This window comes from Rhinoraja longicauda, chromosome 26 (genome assembly GCF_053455715.1).
Source record: "Rhinoraja longicauda isolate Sanriku21f chromosome 26, sRhiLon1.1, whole genome shotgun sequence".
Taxonomy (NCBI): domain Eukaryota; kingdom Metazoa; phylum Chordata; class Chondrichthyes; order Rajiformes; family Arhynchobatidae; genus Rhinoraja; species Rhinoraja longicauda.
In genome coordinates, this window is record NC_135978.1 from 33,704,527 (window position 1) to 33,726,158 (window position 21,632).

General features: G+C 44.8%; 1 protein-coding gene across 3 annotated transcripts in view; it reads left to right on the forward strand.

Annotated features, from left to right (window-relative positions):
* The window catches only part of LOC144606196 (protein phosphatase PTC7 homolog), a 61,177-nt gene extending 39,832 nt beyond the window's left edge, over positions 1-21,345 (forward strand). For 2 of the 3 annotated variants that reach the window (XM_078422064.1, XM_078422066.1), the window contains 2 exons: positions 10,263-10,392; positions 16,406-16,555. In XM_078422064.1, coding sequence (XP_078278190.1) covers positions 10,263-10,392; positions 16,406-16,527 — 252 coding nt within the window. In that variant the 3' untranslated portion in view covers positions 16,528-16,555. Of the gene's footprint in view, positions 1-10,262; positions 10,393-16,405; positions 16,556-18,670 lie in introns of those variants that run through there. The other variant, XM_078422065.1, reaches the window with a different exon arrangement.
* Positions 21,346-21,632: the final 287 nt, after the last annotated feature.

The window sequence follows — 21,632 nt, forward strand, 5'->3', positions numbered from 1 at the left end:
GGGGAAGATGCCATTCCAGAGCCTGGTGGAGTGCACTTTCTGTATCGTCTCCCCCACGGGAGTAGGAAAAGAGAGGAAGGAACAGATAAGGGAGTATATTTGGGGGCTGACAATACGTCCGTGCAGGGCACCGGTGTTGAGAATTATCGTGGAGGAGGTGTTGTCACCTATTGATGGGTATTGTTGGCACTTTAAGTGTGTGGGAAAGAACTGCAGATGCAGGTTTAAATCTAAGGTAGACTCAAAATGCTGGAGTACCTCAGCGGGACAGGCAGCATATCTGGAGAGAAGGAGTGGGTGATATTTCGGGTCGAGACCCTTCTTCAGACTGGTCTGGAATTCCCTATTGGTAGCCAGGATGGCTTTGTGGAAGTCGTAAATAGATTCCTCGTATGGCTTGGGATTGTTTAACTTGAACGCAACAGACTTGGAGTGGACCTCACTCTTCGTCGGTGGTTTTCAGTTGTGAAATGCGTATGTTGTTTCTTTTGTATGCATTCCCTGACACGCCTACTGATGAAATATGTGACATATTCATTCATGTTTGCCGCAGAGTCTTTGAAGACCAGTCCACCGATTCAATGGTGCTTTATTGTCACTTGTGCAAAATCACAGTGAAATTATTTTCTTACAAAAGGTCCAGTAGAGTATTGCGATACCTGAGCACATCCTGATTAGTAAAGTTTACAGAAGTAGTTTAGGGCAGCACGGTGGTGCAACGCTAGAGTTTTCACACTGTATGACTCTACGATCTGAGGATCTGCCAAGTTTGCCGCACTGTCCAAAGAAATACTCCAGGCTTAATGCCGACATAAAATAAGTCTATTAACTTGGTCTTTGGGTTAAATTAGATTCCATTTTAGTATCCAGATTGCTGGGCGAAAACCAAATCTCGAATCTCGAATCTCAAAAGTGTTTCATTGCCATCTGTCATTAAGTCATCAGGTCATAAGTGACAGGAGTAGAATTAGGCCATTTGGCCCATCAAGTTTACTTTGCCATTCGATCATGGCTGATCTATCTCTCCCTCCTAACCCCATTCTCCTGCCTTCTCATAACCCCTGACACCTGTACTAATCGAGAATCTATCTATCTATCTATGCCTTCAAAATATCCATTGACTTGCCTCCACAGCCTTCTGTGGCAAAGAATTCCACAGATTCACCAGCCTCTGACTAAAGAAAGAAGGGTCTCGACCCGAAACGTCACCCATTCCTTCTCTCCAGAGATACTGCCTGTCCTGCTGAGTTACTCCAGCATTTTGTGTCTATCTAAATAAATTCCTACTCATCTCCTTCTTAAAGGAACGTCCTTTAATTCTGAGGCTCTGACCTCTAGTCCTAGACTCTCCCACCAGTGGAAACGTGCACTATCCAAGTCTTTCACTATTTGGTAAGTAGTGGAACAATGAAATTCTTTCTTGCATCAGCATAACAGATATGTAAACATAGTTCTCAGTGGACATCATAATAAACAACAATAAGAAGTAATCAATATTTTAAAACAAACAATATAGTGCAAAGGCAAAAACACTGCCTCTGAGTCCCTTGTGCAATCAAGGCAGTTTGTGGTTTAGAGTTCAGTTGGAGTTCACAATATTCAACAGCCTGATGGTTGTTGGGTAGAAGCTGCTCCTGAACCTGGATGTTACATTTTTCGGGCTCCTGTACCACCTTCTCGATGGAGTGAACTGAGAACGTGACCAGGGTGGTGTGGGTCCCTGGTGATGCTGGCTGCCTTTTTGAGGCAGAGAATCCTGTAGGTTTCTTCTCATCCCTTTGATGCTGAGGAGAACAGTGCCCGCGATGGACTTGGCCGTGTTCACCACTTTTTGTAATCTTCTTTTCTGGGCTTTCGAGTTGCTGCGCCAGGCCGTGATGCAACCAGTCAATATGCTCTCTACCGTACACCTGTCGAAGTTCAAAAAAGTATTTGACGGCATACTGAATCTCCTCATTCTTCTATGAAAGCAGAGGTGCTGATGGGCTTTCTTTATGATTGCATCAATGTGCTGGGTCTAGGATAGATCTTCAGAGATATGCACACTCAGGAATTTTATGTTTTTGACTCTTTCCACCACCGACCCTTCGATGAAGACCGAATTGTGCATCCTCAGCTTTCCTTTTTTAAAGTCAACAATCAGTTTCTCAGTTTTGCTTACGGTAAGATGGTTGTTCTGGCACCATTCAATCGGACAACTGATCTCCCTTCTATACTCTGACTTATCATCAGTGGTAATTCGTCCAACAAAGGTGGCGTGGTCGGCAAATTTGCTGGGTTGTTATGCTGAGGCTTTATAAGACACTGGTCAGGCCGCATTTGGAGTATTGTGAGCAGCTTTGGTCCCGTATCTGAGGAGGAATGTGCCGGCTTTGTCAAAGGTCCAGAGGAGTTTTATGAGAATGATCCCGTGGATGATTGTTTTTATCTCTCCACTCTTTCCCACTCTCATGATGCCTTCCAACCATATTGCTCCCTCTGAATTTACATTTCACTTCTCTTATCCCCTTTTCTGGCACCCTTTTGTCTTAGAGTCATACAGCATGGAAACAGGCCCTTTGGCCCAACCTGCCCATCTACCCTAGTCTCATTTGCCTGTGCTTGGCCTATATCGCTCTATACCTATCCTATCCGTGTACTTATCGAAATGTTTAGGAAACATTTAGACAGTAGCTGCCTCAACTACCACCTCCAGCAGCTTATTCCATACACCCACCAGCCTTTGTGTAACAAAGTTACCCCTCAGGTTCCTATTAAATCTTTCCCCCCTCACTTTAAACCCAAATTTAAACCCAAAGTCTGTAGTCTCTTTTTGCTCTGGTTTATTTCACTCACACGTTTAAACCGTAATGTTGTATTCTTAATGTTTTAATGTTTTTAATGCCTTATTCTTAATTGTTATGTTTGTAATGTTACTTACGAGTGGAGCACCAAGGCACATTCCTTTTGTGTGTACATACTTGGCCAATAAACTTATTAATTCATTCATTCGTTCCCTGGTTCTCGATTCCCCTACTCTGGGCAAGACACTTTGTATGTTTACCTGATCCAGTCACCTCATAATTTTGTACACCTCTATAAGATCACACATCATCCTCCTGTGCTCCAACCAATAGAGTCCTAACATAGAAACATAGAACATAGAAAATAGGTGCAGGAGGAGGCCATTCGGCCCTTCGAGCCAGCACTGCCATTCAATGTGATCAGTGATGGAAATGGGTGTTAGGAACTAGGGGTACTCTAAGGTCCGTGAGGCTGAGCTTGGGAAGGAAGGGGGGAGGGGGGGATTTTTTTTATGTGCGGTCATACCCATGTAAGAGTACAAGAATGCATAACTTGTTTATTGTGTATTTATAATATAGTTTATTGTGTATCATATGTCATAGCTGCTCTCTCTCTCTCTCTCTCTCTCTCTCTCTCTCTCTCTCTCTCTCTCTCTCTCTCTCTCTCTCTCTCTCTCTCTCTCTCTCTCTCTCTCTCTCTCTCTCTCTCTCTCTCTCCCTCTTCCCCCTCTCTCTCCCTCTTCCCCCCCCTCTCTCTCCCCCCTCTCTCTCCCCCTCTCTCTCTCTCTCTCTCTCCCTCTCCCCCTCTCTCTCTCTCCCTCCCTCTCTCCCTCCCTCCCTCCTCCTCTTTCTTTCTGCATGCCGTTTCTTCATCACGCCTTCTGTCACATATTCTTCGGGGTTGAATTTTGACAGAGGAGGTCCCACCAACTTAATAAATAGAAGAATTGAGAGATGATCAGTTTGAAGTCTTGCACGTTGTGGTGACATGCAGAAATTCATGCCACTGAAGCTCCTTTCACATTCTGCTGTTGATACCAGAATTGTATTTACAGCCGTTACCAGCTGCTGAAAATCTGCAGAAACTATCTTCCCTTTAGATTCCTTGAATTCTCTGAAGGCTCTGACACAAAGCCGACCATTTAAACCAAATTGTTCTGCCATTTCTTCTACATCATTATCCCCAAAGGTAAAAAGTGAATCTTCTGGAATATTGTTAATATCTAAATATTTCGACTTGTTAATTAACTTTTTACATTTATCATTGGAAGCTGTTGTAGATTCAAGCAGCCTGGATTTCATAATATTGACCAAACTCCGCAAAAACTGTACAATTTTGGTTCTGCAGTTCAAGTGATAGTTCAGACAACTCTAGCAAACTGTCCATCAACAAGCCCAAATTATTTACGAAAGCTGATGACTCTAATACCTTTTTCAGCCCCTCGTACTTTGCTCTCTCTGCACTAGATCTTGAAGCATCACAGAGTGCTTTTCCAAAATGCTCCCAAATAGCTTTATAAAACTGCCACATTGCCTTTACAGTTCGGTAAGACGAAGCAACCCATCTCACACTGAAAACACAACCAATTTTCAACAGTTGACGGTGAAGAGCCTCAGCACATGCAGTTAACGCATCCTGATTCTTAGGAGACCTATGATATAAGGAATACAATTTATCACAAAATATTTTTAAATTATTCAAACCTGCAACTTCATTTATAGCATCACCTACACTGAGTTCAAGCCTGTGACTGGCACAGTGCCAAACAGTTGCATTAGGGAAATCAGCAAGAAATAGTTTTGCAACCCCTGCATTTCATCCTAACATTACTGATGCACCATCAGTTACAAGTGATATCACATTTTCTTTTAGGTACTGTATTGAAAAACCACCTCTTTGTTAACAACTTCGAAGCACATCATATATAGATTTTGCATTTGCACCAAGTTTCATAAGTTCTAAGTCAAAATAGAATGATATAGGTTGGAAAGAATCACCAACTGCTGCTCTCAAGCAGACTACTAGAACAGTTTTCCCATGAATAGTAGTAGATTCATCAATCATAATAGACATTTTAGATTGTTTTGAAATTATATTTTCCACCACTGTCTTTCGCATCTGGTTCCCTATGTGGTGAGAAGAATCTGCACATGACTTACGAGAGTGTAGAAAGTACCGTAAGTCGATGCCGTTTCTTTCTTGCAGTTCAATATCAGAAGACATATCTGTGTAGGGCCTGCCTTTGTGTACAATATTATATACAGTTCTAAAAACTCGACCTGTTTTTGCTTCGTCCTTTTTCAGTGACATATACACTACATTTTCGATTGCTTTTTTTTCAGCTGTTTCATTAATTTTTTGGCATCTGATATGAGCTTCACTATTTTTGTGCTTAAAAATCTTTTTTCTTAAATTCATTAACTGTTTTGCTTTGTCATCACTCACTCCTACTACATTAACACTGCACCACTCACGAGACAAATCAACATCCTACAAATGAACAAGTCCCTCCATTCCCCTCCTCCTTCCCAGATCTCCCTCTATCTTCCTGTCTCCACCTATATCCTTCCTTTGTCTCGCCCCCCTGACATCAGTTTGAAGGGTCGCGACCCGAAACGTCACCCATTCCTTCTCTCCCGAGATGCTGCCTGACCTGCTGAGTTACTCCAGCATTTTGTGAATAAATCGATTTGTACCAGCATCTGCAGTTATTTTCTTATACTTAATGAACATCCTAGTTTTCTGTTTTTAACAATTAGCCAGGGATATTCTTTCTTTTTGTTTAAATACATTTCTTGTGTCCAACAGTCTGGAAGATCACACTTTTCAATATCTTTTGAAATGTGTTCACATGCAGCATCAGGCGAAACAGCTGCATCAGTTACATTATCATTTGCACATAATTTTGCCTTCTTTTCTGGCTGAGTGGTTTCATTATCATTTATTTCTTCATCGATCTGAGGACGTTGTCTTTCAAAGTGTGCTCATTTTCACAGGGGTACACAAATCTGAAATTTATAGATATTTGATAGTGATTTGATAGTGATATATAATAAAATTTGATAGTGATATATAATAAAATATTTCCGCTTGCACTAATGTTTTGCTAAATAAAACCACCCACAATAAAATATTCACCACTCACGATTTAGGCTGGAAAAAACTATTGGTACTACTTATTTAATTTTCTCCCCATCCATTCTAATTTAACTGAAACAACTGAGGCACAGCGGCAGAGCGGCAAATAAAATAACGTGGAATAATAAAATAACGTGACTTTACCTGAGCCCGTGCTCGCGGTCCGGTAGCCCTGACAGTGAGTTTAAGAAATTCTCCCTTGAGTTTTATTCAAAGGAACGCAGTGTCATTAATACATAGTCAAAACACAATTACATTTACTGAGGAATGTGGATCGATGTATTGATGACACATTGTATAACTACTACCTGTTAACTACCTGCTGTTAACAAGTGCTAACAGTGGCAGTTAACAAATCGTTTTCGTCTGAGTTGAATAAAGTGATAAACGACTCGAATCTTTCTGCAGTACTCATTAAACTCGAGCTGGAAATTGAAAACTAGGGGAACGCCGTCCCGCTGCGTACCCCCCCATTTCCATCACTGATTGTGATCATGGCTGATCATCCACAATCAGTAACCCGTGCCTGCCTTCTCCCCATATCCCTTGATTCCACTAGCCCCTAGAGCTCTATCTAACTCTCTTAAATCCATCTAGTGATTTGGCCTCCACTGCCCTCTGTGCAGAAACATAACATAAACAGAAACATAACCCTGGGACCCCCAATCACCACTTCACACGTACTCAAAGACTGATTCCAGTTTACAAAGACTGGATCCGTCCTCACCCGCTCCTCCCCAAGCAGCAATTCACACCTTCTCAGAGACTGGCCCTTTCCCACCCCCCCATACCTACTCCCCTCTACAATCACCAATTTGCACATCCTCACAGAATGACTCCAATTTAACAATAGAAATTGCGGAGGTGGAGAGGCTATTCAGAAAACAGAAAAGTCTGAAATCTTCAGGACCGGACAATGTTTCCCCCGCTACCCTCAAGCCCTGTGCCGAACAACTGGCACCGATCTACACAGACATTTTCAACCAGTCCCTCCAAACCTGCACTGTCCCTGTCTGCTTCAAGGCCTCCACTATTGTCCCTGTACCCAAAAAGGCAAGGATCACTGGTCTTACTGACTACAGGCCTGTCACACTTACCTCTGTAGTCACGAAGACTGTTGAAAGACGTGCTGGCCCAGATCAAAACCCCCCTGCAGTTTGCATACAGGGCCAATAGATCGGGTTGATGATGCAGTCAACCTAGGCCTGCACTTCATCCTCCAGCACCTAGACCGCAAGGGGACCTATGCCAGGATTCTGTTTGTGGACTTTATAGCTCTGCTTTTAACACCATTGTGCCAGAGCTACTATACTACAAACTCTCCCAGCTGACTGTGCCCGAACCCCTCTGCCAGTGGATCATCAACTTCCTGCCAGGCAGGAAGCAGCATGTGAGGCTGGGAAAGCACATCTTGGACCCGCAGACCCTCAGCATAGGAGCACCGCAAGGCTGCGTACTCTCCCCTCCTTTACTCTCTTTACACCGACTGCACCTCCACAGACTCCTCTGTCAAGCTCCTCAAGTTTGCAGATGACACTACCCTGATTGGACTGATCCAGGATGGGGAGGAATCTGCCTACAGATGGGAAGTGACACAGCTGGCGTCCTGGTGCCATCGCAACAACCTGGAGCTCAATGCTCTTAAGACAGTGGAACTAATTGTAGATTTTCGAAGAGTTCCCCCTCCCCTCCCCCCCCCCCCCCCCACTCACCATCAACAACACCACAGTCACATCTGTGGAGTCATTTAGGTTCCTTGGAACCATCATCTCCAGGAACCTTAAATGGGGGGGCCACCATCGACTCCACAGTAAAAAAGGCCCAACAGAGGATGTACTTCCTGCGGCAGCTGAGGAAACACAATCTGCCACAGGCAATGATGGTCCAATTCTATACTGCTATCATCGTGTCCGTCCTCACCTTCTACCTCATGGTCTGGTTTGGTTCAGCCACCAAGCACGACATCCGGAGGCTGCAACAGATCGTTCACACAGCTGAGAAGGTTGTTGGCTGTAACCTTCCCCCCATTGACGAACTGTACAATGCAAGGGCCAGGAAGCGAGCGGGCAAGATCAGTCTGACCCCTCTCATTTGGCCACAAACTCTTTGAAGCACTTCCCTCTGGAAGGCGACTCCGGACTGTCAAAGCATCCACAGCCAGACATAAAAACAGCTTTTTTTCCACGAGTGATTTCCTCAATAACCAAAGTCTGTAGTCTCTTTTTTGCTCTGGTTTATTTTCACCATTTTATGTTTAGCCCGTAATGGTGTATCCTTATTGTTTTGATGTGTTTATTGTTTTGATGTGTTTATGCTTTATTCTTAATTGTTAACTATGTTTGTGTCGTCATTTATGAGCAGAGCACCAAGGCACATTCCTTGTATATGCATACTTGGCCAATAAACTTATTCATTCATTCATTCATTTTTCCTGCATCTAGCTTGTCCAGTCCTTTTATAATGTTATGTGTCTCTATAAGATCCCCTCTCATCCTTCTAAGCTCCAGTGAATACAAGCCTAGTCTTTTCAATCTTTCCTCACATGACAGTCCCACCATCCCAGGGATCAATCTCGTGAACCTATGCTGCACTGCCTCAATTACAAGAATGTCCTTCTTCAAATTAGGAGACCAAAATTGTACACAATACTCCAGATGTGGTCTTACCAGGGCCCCGTATAACTGCAGAAGAACCTCTTTACTCCTATACTGAAATCTTCCCGTTATGAAGACCAACATGCCATTAGCTTTCTTCACTGCCTGCTGTACACGCACGCCAACTTTCAGTGACTGGTGTACAAGGACACCCAGGTCTCGCTGCACTTCCCCCTTACCTAACCTGACATCATTGAGATAATAATCTGCCTCCTTGTTTTTGCCGCCAAAGTGGATAACCTCACATTTATCTACACTATACGCATCTGCCATGCATCTGCCCACTCATTCAACCTGTCCAGGTCATCCTGGAACCTCCTAACATCCTCTTCGCAGTTCACACTGCCACCCAGCTTTGTGTCATCTGCTCAAACTCTCCCTATAGCTCAGGCCTTCAAGTCCTGGCAACATCCTCGTAAACCTTCTCAGCACCCTCAACATCTGTTCCTTTGCCATCATTTTACACTGATGGAACCAAATTCCATTTAGTTTGTATGGTTGGTTGCAAGTGTATGCTCCCTTCACTCTGTCTTTTCTGTCTCTTTCTCAAGGTGTTTTGATCAGTTGTCTCTTTCTCTGCAGCTGTGCATGTCTTTATCTGATTTTCACTTGTGCCCACCTTATCTGTTTTCTACTTTGTATCTCTCACCCCACCACTCATGACTAGTTGAGCCATTGGCTCTGCTTTTGCCATTATCACCATTCAGCTGCAGAGACTTGGGCTCCAACCTTGCCTTGGGTGCTGAGAGTGGGTGGAACGGTGATGCAGTTGTAGAGTTGCTGTCTCACGGCGTCAGAGACCCGGGTTCGATCCTGACTACAGGTGCTTGTCTGTATGGAGTTTGTACGTTCTCCCCGTGACCTGTGTGGGCTTTCTCTGGGATCTCCGGTTTCCTCCCACACTCCAAAGTCGTAGGTGTAGACGTAGTCCAAAGACTAAAGTTGTTCGATAATTGGCTTGGTATAATTGTAAATTATCCCTAATGTGTGTAGGATAGTGTTAGGGTGCGGAAGTCGCAGGTCGGTGCGGACTCTGGGCTGAAGGGCCTATTTCCGCGCTGTATCTAAACTAAATTAAACTAATATACATTCAGTCCACATTGTTAGGTTTCACCCTGGTGCTTCATTTACTTTCACTTTCTAAACACATTCTAGTTGGTTAATTGACTGCTGTAAATTGCTTCCAGTAAGCTGCTTCTGGAAGTGGCCAGAAGTTTCAAACCTAGTAAGCATGTGAGTGCAAACGGGTGCTCAGGTGCATGGAAACGAAGGGGAAGTGTGATTCACGTGACTGCTTTGCTAGATGCTAGTATGGACCGAATGGGCCAAATGATCTTCTGCATCGAAATAATGAAGTCTGTTTATATTGGGAAAATGTGAAGTTATCATGACGAACAAAAGAGATGGAGCTTTACCTAGTTAATACAAGGAATCTTTTTACCTTGAAAAATGACTCATATTGAGAGAGATTATTGGGCAGCTTACCTGTGGTAAAAGAAACCCACTCCCCATATAGCTCCTGCAGAGGGAAAGTAATTATTATTAACATAGGCAGACCATTAAATTATATCAGCCCAGTCATTTTCACACAGAGGCGAAGGCACCAAAGAGTTGATGAAGATATTTTTGTTGCGGGTATGCAATAAAGGTCATTCTATTCAACTTGATCGCAATGATTTGTTACAGGATTGTAATCACGAAAGTTTGAAAGAAACAGTGAAAAACATAGCTGAACAGGCTCAGCAGCTGGCGTATGATCCAAACTACATGTCACCCTTCGCACAGCGTGCCTGTGATAATGGGTTGAATGTCCAAGGTAAATTGTGCTTCTGTAAATGAGATATAGTTGGTCTGCAGAGCTTTCTGGCTCTGAATTTTAAAACTGCAAAGTAATGCACCATCTGTATCCCAATACTTATTCCTCAGTACTAAGTTTATTGTCAAATGTTGTATAAACTAGAAATAAAATTAATCTCATGCTTTGTATGAGGGCCCTACAAAGAAGAGAACATAAGGACAAGGAAGTTAACTTCATTAACTTCACCACTAATTTCCATCCTACACTCAAATTCACTTGGACCATCTCCAACACCTCCCTCCCCTTTCTTGATCTCACCGTCTCAATCCCAATTACAACCCACTGACTCCCACAATTATCTAGACAACACTTCTTCCCACTCTGCTTCCAGCAAAGACTTTATCCCCTACAGCCAATTCCTCCTTCTGCGCCCAAGATGAGGTGTTCCATACCAGAACATCCGAGATGTCCTTATTCTTTAGGGAATGGGTGTTTCCCTCTTCCATCAGAGATGAGGCCCTCACACGTGTCTCCTCGGTACCTGCAGCTCTGCTCTTGCTTCCCCTCTCTCTAGTCTCAACAGGGACGAAATCCCCCTAGTCCTCACCTTTCACCTCATCAGCCGTCGCATACAGCACATAATCCTCTGACATTTTCACCACCTCCAACAGGATCGCACCACTAGTTACATCTTCCCATCTCCACCCCTTTCCACCTCATGCAGAGACTGTTCCATTCCGCAACTACCTGGTTAACTCATCCCTTCCCATCCAAAACTGCCCCCTCCCCAGGTACCTTCCCCTGCAACCGCAGAAGATGCAACACCTGTCCCTATGCCTCCTCCTTTGACTCTATCCAGGGACCCCAACAATCCTTTCGGGTTAGGCAGAGACTCATTTGCACCTCCTCCAACCTCATCGACTGTTGTTCAAGGTGTGGACTCTTATATATCGGCAAGGCCAAACACAGACTGGGTGATTGTTTCGCTGAACACTTTTGCTCAGACCTGGACCTACCTGATTTCCCGGTTGCCAAACATTTTAATTCCCATTCCCACACTGACCTTTCTGTCCTGGGCCTCCTTCATTGTCAGAGTGAGGCCAAATGCAAATTGGAGGAATAGCACCTCATATTTCGCTTGGGCAGCTTACAACCAGCGGTTTGATATTGATTTCTCTAACTGCAAGTAACCCTTGCATTCTCCCCTCTCTCCATCTCTCGCCCACCCAAGTTGTATTAGCTTCGTCTTGTTGAGTCTCATTGTTGTAACTTATTTACACCTGGTCCCTGGCGAACAATGGTCTGTTTCCTTTATCCATTACTTTTTTACATATCTTTCATTCATTTGTTCTATATATCACCTCTCTTTTCCCATTCCCCTGATTCTCAGTCTGAAGAAGGGTCTGGACCTGAAACGTTACCTATTACTTTTCTCCAGAGATGCTGTCTGTCCCGCTGAGTTACTCCAGCACTCTGTGAAACGTCACCTATCCATGTTCTCCAGAGATGCTGTCTGTCCCGCTGAGTTACTCCAGCACTCTGTGAAACGTCACCTATCCATGTTCTCCAGAGATGCTGTCTGTCCCGCTGAGTTACTCCAGCACTCTGTGAAACGTCACCTATCCATGTTCTCCAGAGATGCTGTCTGTCCCGCTGAGTTACTCCAGCCTTTTTGTCTATCTTCAGAATAAAACTTGATCTACTCTTAGTAAATTGATATGGGCAAGTGACTGAAGTGTCAGTGGGCGAGGTCTTTGGGATCAGCAATCACTGTTCTATTCGCTTTAAAAAAGTTATGCATATAGAAAGGGCGGTTAAACTTCTGAAATGGGACAGGTCTATTATGATGTGTGTTGTCGGGGATGACGTTGGGCTCGGCAGTGTCCACACTGACACTTACGGTGTCAAGGGTGAACTTGAGTATGTATGCTATTTACAGTGGAAAGAAAGTCCAAGATTGAATGGGGGTGCTGTCCCTCTCCATCAGGACACATGTGAGATGGTGCTGGTGATCGGCAGTTTGTCCCGGCAGCTCAGCCCTAATCTCGAAGGTGGAAGTGTAGCCATCTCAGGCTTTTCCCTGCAGTTCATCCTTGCTTCGAGCTGTGGTGCTGACAGTCTCGGGCTTATCCTGGTGACTCAGTCTTTGCCTCTGTGTGTCCATCATTTGTGGGCAGGAAAAGGCACTGGTTGCTAAGGGTTTCCCCAGCCACTTGGTCTTGCCCTAGTAGAGACGCTGGCTGTCCTGGGCTTCTTTCTGGCAGCCCAGTCATGACCACAAGGTGGCGATGGTGGTCTCGGGTTTGTCCCGGTGGCTCAGTCTTCCTCGAACCTGTGACAGCGGAACACAACGAGCAGGCAAGAGCCTACTCTCTCTCCCTCTCTCTCTCATCTTCCTTCCTCCTTCCTTATTTTCTCCCTCTTTCTCTCACTCTCTCCCTTCTTCCCTCTGGTTGGAATGAGTGGGTTTCATAGTGAGTAGGCTGAGAAGGTTTAGGTGGCTAAACCAGTATCAGCTAAACGGACGCAGCTGTTACCAATGATGCTGGGGAAGACGCATAGTCTCGATAGCGGTGGGAGTCATTAGGATATCTAGACTACACTTCTTTCCACCCTGCCTCCTGCAAAGACTATCCCCTGTTCCCAATACCTTGGGCTAGACCGCATCTGTTCCCAAAGATGTGTACCAAACCAGGATATCTGAGATGTCCCCATTCTTTAGGGAATGGGGGTTCCCCTCCTCCATCATAGATGAGGCCCTCACACGGTGTCCCACAGCTCCGGGCTTGCTCCCTCTCCACCCCCAGTTGCAACAGGGACAGGGTCCCCTAGTCCTCATCTTTCACCCCATCAACCGTTACATACAGCACATAATCCTCTGACATTTTCGCCACCTCCAACGGGATCCCACCACTAGCCACTTCTTCCCATCTCCACCCCTTTCCGCAGAGACTGTTCCCTACGCAACTCCCTGGTTAAATGATCTCTTCCCACCCAAACCACCCCTTCCCCAGGTACTTTCCCCTGCAACCACAGGAGATGCAACACCTTTCCCTATACCTCCTCCCTCGACTCGGTCCAAGGACTCAGACAATCCTTTCAGGTGAGGCAGAGGCTCACTTGCATCTCCTTCAACCTCATCTGCTGTATCTGCTGTTCCAGGTGTGGATTCCTATATATCGGCGAGACCAAGTGCAGGATTGGCAATCGTTTCACTGAACACCTCCACTTAGTCCCCCTAGATCTCCCGGTTGCTAAACACTTTAACTCCCCCTTCCATTCCCACACTGACCTTTCCGTCCTACGCCTCCTCCACTGACAGAGTGAGGCCCAACGCAAATTGGAGGAACAGCACCTCATATTTCACTTGGGCAGCATACAACCCTGTGGTATGAATATTGACCTCTAACTTCAAGTAATCCCTGCTTTCACTCTCTCTCCATCCCTCCCCCATCCTAGTTCTCCGAACAATCTGACTGATTAAATTTTATATTGTACTAGACCAAGTGGGCCCATAACAATGATCTATTCTAAATTTTCCTTGAATTTCATCCCCTTTGATCTCTCGTTTTGCACATATTATCCTTCCATATCTCTGCGTCTCTCTCTACCCTGACTCTCAGTCTGAAGAAGGGTCTTGACCCGAAACGTCACCCATTGCTTCTATCTAGAGTTGCTGCCTGTCCCGCTGAGCTACTCCAGCATTTTGTGTCTATCTTCAATGTAAACCAGCATCTGCAATTCCTTCCTACCCAGTCCATATGTCAGTGACACCATTTTCAGGGTTCAATGTACGTGCAGTCGTAGATTCCTCTGCTTCACAACACTCTCCATGGCCTTTCACTCTGAGGGTACCACCCTGTTCTGACTTCCCAAAGTGCAACACTTCGCACTTATCTGCATTAAACTCTGTAAGCCATTCCTCTGCCCATATGCCCAGCTGATCAAAATCCTGCTGCAATTTTTGACAACCAAATTTACTGTCTACCTACTTTAGTGTCATCTGCATGCATGTGCCTTGAATGTCTTGTGCATTCTCATCCAAATCGCTGACATAAACCACAAACAGCAATGGACGCAGCATCAATCTTTGAGGCATTCCACTAGTCACAGGCCTCCAGTCCGAAAAAACAACATTCCACCATCACCCTCTGCTTCCTTTGATGAAGCTAATTCTCTATCCAGTCAGCTAGCTCTCCCTGGACCCCATGCAATTTAACTTTTCAGAGTAGCCTACATGCAGAGCCTTATCAACTGCCTCCTAGTCAATATATACAATATCTACAGATTTACCTTTGACAACCTTTTTGGTTACTTCTACAAAAAACTCAATCAGATTCGTAAGACATTTCCACCTCTTCCCCCCCGTCCTCCCCCCAGGAAATGTAACACTTGTCCGTACATTTACTTCATCACTCCGAGGACCTCAGAAGCCCTTCCAGGTGAGACCGAGACTCACACTCAACTCTTTCAAACTTTGTCGACAGCATTCGGTCTCCTTTACATTAGCAAGACCAGGTGCAGAATACGAGGGACCTGAGGGTCCAAAACCATATTCACTATTCCTAATCAGCCCCTGTCTATACAAATGCATTCTTATCCCTCAGAATCCTCTCCAGTAACTTGCTGACCAAAGATGTGAGCCTCACTGGTTTTTAGTTCTTAGGCTTTGCTTTGCAATCCTTCTTAAATAGAGGTACAACATTAGCTACCCTACAGTTTTCCAGAATTTAACCCCTGATATATATACATCTCAGCCAGGGCCCCTGCAATTTCTTCTTTAGCGTCGTATGGTGTCCTCAGATTTACCTGATCAGGCCCAGGAGTTTGTGCAGGAAAATAACTGCAGATGCTGGTAGATAAAACAGGAGTTTTATCTATTTTCATACACATAAGGACGTCCAGCATCTCCTCGACTGTAATATGTACTGTCTTCAAGACTTCATCATGGAACATGTCCCAAGTTCCTCAGTTTCATATTCTTCTACATGGTAAAAACAAAGGAGCAATATCCATTGGGAACCTTGTCCATCTCCTGTTGTTCCACACAGAGGTGACCATTTTGGTTTCTGAGAGGCCTATTCTCTCTCTAGTTACCCTCTTTCCCAAATAAAATCTCTTGGGATTTTCCGTAATATTATATGCCGGAGCTATGTCTTGTCCCCTTTTAGCCATCCTGATTTCCTTCTAAAGTATAGTCCTCAGTTCCAGAAACTCCTCCAAGGATACACATTATCCCAGCTGACTACACCTGTCCCATGACTCCTTTTTCCTATTTATTTCATATTTGTTCTTCTAATTCTCTTTAACTATTCGGGGGCCTCCCAACGAGGTGATCATCCCCTTTCTCAGCTCCACCCATATAGCCTCCATCTATGTAGCCTTATTCGGTAAACCTATATATTTACCGAATAGTGAAAGTCTTGGATAGAGTGGTCTGTGGAGAGGATGTTTCCACTAATGGGAGAGTCCAGGACCAAAGGTCATAGCCTCAGAAATAAAGGACCTTCCTTTAGGAAAGAGATGAGGAGGAATTTCTTTAGACAGAGGGTGGTGAATCTATGGAATTCTTTGCCACAGAAGGCTGTGGAGGCCGTCAATGGATATTTTTAAGGCAGAGAAGATAAATTCTTGATTAGTACGGGTGTCGGGGGTTATGGGGAGAAGGCAGGAGAATGAGGTGAGGAGGGAGAGATAGAACAGCCATGATTGAATGACAAAGTAGATTTGATAGGCCAAATGGCCTAATTCTGCTCCTATCACTTATGACCATAAGTGACTTACAACCATCAGTAATGTCACCTTAGACTACTGCCATGACATTCTCCTTAATCAATAAAGCAACACCTCTTCCTCTTTTACCCCAACTCCTATCTTGCCTGTAGCACCTGTACTCTGAAACATTAAGCTGCCAGTCCTGTCCCGCATAGCCAGGGTTCCACAATGGCCACAACATCACAATCGCATGTACGTATCCACTCCCCGAGTTCATCTGTCCTGCCCATCAAGCCTCTCTCGTTAAAATCGTTAGCAAATGGCAGAAGAAGCAGGCCTCGGGGAGTGGAGTGGATCGGTCACGTAATCTGCACCTGGTCTTGCTCTGATGTAAAGGAGACTACACCAGGAGCACCAAATGCTGTAGACTCATTTTGAAGAGTTGAGTCTGTTTCACCTGGAAGTCCTCGGAGTGATGGTACGGGCAAGTGTTACATCTCCTGTGGTTGCTGGGGGGGGGGGGGGGGGGGGTGGAAAGGGATAAGTGAACCATGGAGTGTGGAGGGAGTGTGCAAAGGTTGGGAAAATTTGATTTATGATGACATCACATCGAAAGTTGTCTAAATGCCGGAGAATTATCCGTTGGATGCGAAGGCTGGTGGGGTGAAAGGTGAAGACCATGTGAACTCTATCTTTGTTGCATCTGGGAGGAGGGGAGTGAAAGCAGGACTGAGGGACCAGAGGAGAGTCAAGTGTCATGCCTATCCACTCCCACCAAAGATGTTGCCGACACTCTGGGTTACACTTGGCACTTTGTTGTTTGCACAAGATTCCACCATCGGCAGTTCCTTATGTCTCTCACTAGCCACTTACTTGTGGGCGACATGGCGGCATGACGGTAGAGCTGCTGCCTTGCAGCGCCAGAGACCCGGGTTCAATCCTGACTACGGATACTGCCTATACGGAGTTTGTATGTTCTCTCTGTGACTGCGTGGGTTTTTTCTGGGTGCACCGGTTTGCTTCCACACTCCAAAGACGTACAGGTTTGTACGCAGGACAGAATTTCCCTCTACTAACACTCTACTCCGCCTAGTGGAACTGGTCCTCACCCTGAACAATGTCTTCGACACCTCCCACCTCCTCCAAATCAATGGCGTAGCTATAGGCACCTGCATGGGCCCCAGCTATGCCTGCCTCTTTTTAGGGTACATTGAACAATCCCTGTTCCAGGTGTACACTGGCCCTATCCCCGAACTCTATTTCCGTTACATTGACGACTGTATCAGTGCTACCCACCACACGCATGCAGGACTCATGGACTTTGTTAACTTCTTCACCAATCTCCATCCTGCACTCAAATTCACTTGGACATCTCCAACAACTCCCTCCCCTTTCTTGATCTCACGGTCTCAAACCCAGGGGACAGACTATTGACTGATGTCCATTACAAACCCACTGATTCCCACAACTACCCCGACTACACTTCTTCCCACCCTGCTTCCTGCAAAGATTCCTAATTCCTTATCCCCGACTCCTAATTCCACCATCTACGCAGCATCTGCGCCAAAGATGAAATATTCCATACCAGAATATCTGAGCTGTCTTCATTCTTTAGGGAACTGGGGTTCTCCTCTTTCATCATAGACAAGGGTTTCACACGTCTCCTCAGTACCCCGCAGCTCAGCCCTTGCTCCCCATCCCCCTAGTCACAACAGAGACAGAGTCTCCCTAGTCCTTACCTTCCACCCCATCAGCCGTCGCATACAACACACATTCCTCTGACATTTTCGCCAACTCCAACGGGACCCCACATCTTCCCATCTCCACCCCTTTCCGCCTTCCGCTCGGACCGTTTGCTTCGTAACTCCCTGGTTAACTCATCCCATCCCACCCAAACCACCCCCTCCCCAGACCAAATGCAGACTGTACGATCGTTTCGTGGAACACCTTCGCTCAGCCCGGGTGAACCAACCTGACCTCCCGGTTGCTGGACACTTTAAATTCTCCTTCCCATTCCTACCTTTCTGTCCTCAGTCTCCTCCATTGCCAGAGTGAGGCTAAACGCAAATTGGAGGAACAGCATCTCATATTTCACTTGGGCAGCTTACAGCCCAGTGGTATGAACATTAATTTCTCTCACTTCAAGTAATCCCGGCATTCCCTCTCTCTCCATCCCTCCCCCACCCAAGTCGCACCAGCTTTTCTTTTTCACACAATAAACAGCCTGTTTCCTTTGTCATCGTTACTTTTTTGCATATCTTTAATTCATTGTTTTATATCTCTCTACACCATCATCTATATCTCTCGTTTACCCTTTCCTGTGACTTTCAGTCTGAAGAAGGGTCTTGACCCGAAACCCATTCCTTCTCTCCAGAAATGCTGCCTGTCCAGCTGAGTTACTCCAGGTTTTTGTGTCTATCCCAGGTTTGTAGGTTAATTGGTGTGGTATAAATGTAAAGTGTCCCTGGTGTGTGTAGGATAGTGTTAGTGTGTGGGGATCGCTCGGTGGCATGGACTAGGTGGGCCGAAGGGCCTGTAGCTCTAAACTAAACTTGCATTTTGAATATGACTTATTTTGCAGGTGGCAAACCAGATGACATCACTGTGCTATTATCAGTCGTGGCTGAGAACAAAGAATGAGGAGAGGAAACTTTTGCCTCTTTGGCCAGAAGTGCCCAGTTGACACACCTCAAGAAGTGGCATCCTCTCATCTCCACTGTGAGAATACCACTCATCTCTGCCAGGCATGCCAATGGAGGCCATTTGAAATGCCCAAGTTTAAGGATTCCCAGTGGTTGAAGTATTGGGTGAACAATCATTCTTTTCAGTTTGAAAAAAATTACATTTTGCTCTTTGCTGCTTTTTACATCCTATGAAATGTGTAAAATAGCTTATCTTTGAAGTCTGTACTCCCTGCATTTGGCCCCCTCTTTTAAACATCTCTCTCATCTTTTAAACTCAATGATAAAGCCACTCAGTGTCCATGATGACGAAAATGGTTCCTGAAAATCTAGCCTACTGAAAGATGGATGCTTTTTAAAAAAAAAGTTGTCCATCAAATACTTTGCATTCTTGAACTTAAACTTACTAGAAGCAATACCATAATAACCAAAATGTATTTACTTTTAAAATATACATTTGAATGTGTTTCAGCCATGTGTTTATGATTCCTGCGATACACATTCTATTTTGCCAAAATCCTTTGTTCTGAATATGGCGAGAGGATTGTTTTTTTGGTCTCAGATTATGGGAAAGGAGCTCTGAATTGGTTATGAACAGACCCAGTCTCAGTTTTATGTACGAAAACAAGTGGAGGCAATGTGGAGACAAATTTTAGCATGAGTTATATCAACTTGGAAACAGGCCCTTAGGCCCAACTTGCCCACACCGACCAACATGCTCCATCTACAATAATCCCACCTGCCTGTGTTTAGCCCATATCCCTTGAAATCTGTCCTATCCATGTACCTATCTAAATGTTTCTTAAAACGTTGCGATAGTACCTGCCACAACTACCTTCTCCGGCAGCCCTTTGTGTGAAAAAGATACTCTTCAGGTTTCTGTTAATTTTTTTTCCCCCCATCACCTTAAACCAATATCCTCAGGATTTTCCTATTCTGGGCTAGAGACTATTTGCGTCTACCCGATCTATTCCTCTCATGCGGCACGGTAGCGCAGCGGTAGAGTTGCTGCTTTACAGCGAATGCAGCGCCGGAGACACAGGTTCGATCCTGACTACGGGTGCTGCACTGTAAGGAGTTTGTACGTTCTCCCCGTGACCTGCGTGGGTTTTCTCCGAGATCTTCGGTTTCCTCCCACACTCCAAAGACGTACAGGTATGTAGGTTAATTGGCTGGGTAAATGTAAAAATTGTCCCTAGTGGGTGTAGGATAGTGTTAATGTACGGGGATCACTGGGCGGCACGGACTTGGAGGGCCGAAAAGGCCTGTTTCCGGCTGTAGATATATGATATGATATGATATGAGGTGGTTTTGATGCTCTGGTGTCTTCTGAAGCATGTAAATTGTTTCCAATCAGAACTCATCAAAACTTGACCTAGTAACCCAATGTACTGAGGAACCGCCAACCTTCTCAGTTTTCCTTGTGTACCAGCATGACTTCCAACCCATTATTTCTCCACTTAAACAAACGTACATACAGTGGCCACCTTGACCTCTTAATACTGGCTTTGCCAGAAACATTTATTGATCTGATCCAAAGTTGTTTTTGAGAAATGTTTGCGAGCAGTCTATACATTTTAGCGGTGAGACTTCTGCAAATTGATAATTGTTGATATTTGGTTTAAGTTGCAAAACCCTCACGCGAACAGACTGAAGAGCAAAGGATAAATTGCCACATCAAGCACATCTGGAATTTTTAATGTTGCCACGACAGGAAACCTTCACTTGAACCATCATTCTGGGCTTGCCATGATTTGTGCAGCAGGCCAAAGGCTCCATGCCAGTGTGTGCAGCTACCGATGGAAGAATGGACTCTGGAGTACAATGCTTGGTTAGTTTAACTAGAACTGAACTAGACCAGTCTTTGGTTCTAATGGTTAATTTAGTGTTTTAATTGTATTCTTAAAACTAAAAATGGTGATTCAATTTTGTTCCAGATGTTTTATTGGGAGAGTTGGTAAAAGTTATTACATTTTAAATCTCTTCCATTGCTGATTGTTTGCCTTGATAATCTTTTTTCAAAGACATAAAATGGGTAGCTACTTGATGAGACTTATAGCCAACATTTATATTCTTGATGTTGAAATAAGTTTCAATTTGTTCCGAATTCTTTCAACAGTGTGCTGAGTTTAGATGCTCTTCTGTATCAGGGTAGCAGTTAACTGAATGTGTTATGATGATGGGGTTCTGTTGATTAGACTGTTTGAGTTCAATTTTCCTTCCAAAATGGATACAGAATAATCGAATATGAATGCTTGCTGAAGACTGCTGATGGGACGTGGTCACTTCTTTGGCTGCCCTCTGTGTAGGCACCAAGATGATCTGCTTTTCATTCACGGCCTGTCCTGTCTGCAGTGCCTTCAGTCATAGGGTTTGTGTTGGTCCACCAGCAATTACTCTGGACACGAAGATTGGAGAAATTAGAGACCACAACAGAGAAGATTTTGGAATCATGAATGTTTGCAAAGACAGGATGAGGCCTTGGAAAAGCAAAAGATCAGCAGATGCTGGAAATCTGAAATAAAACCAGAAGTAGGAGAAATAGGCAAATATAGCAGCATCGGCAGAGGAGGAGAGGAGAGTGGGGATGGGACAGGGGGGGGGGGAGAGGAAAGAGTTACTGTCTCAGGATGATCTTTCAACAGAACAAGGAATAGTTGGAAATCAACATTTTAAGGTGCAGAGTATAGGAGGGGCCAGATAAAATGGTTTAGTTTTAGTCCTGCAGGTTGTGGGAGATGAGATGCTTTTCCTTGAGCTTTGTTAGAAAGTAGTCAAAGACGGATCAAGGAAGGATGGAGATTTAAAGTGGCCGGTGACTGGAATATCCTTGCAGTCTGAACTGGATGGTGCTCTATGAAG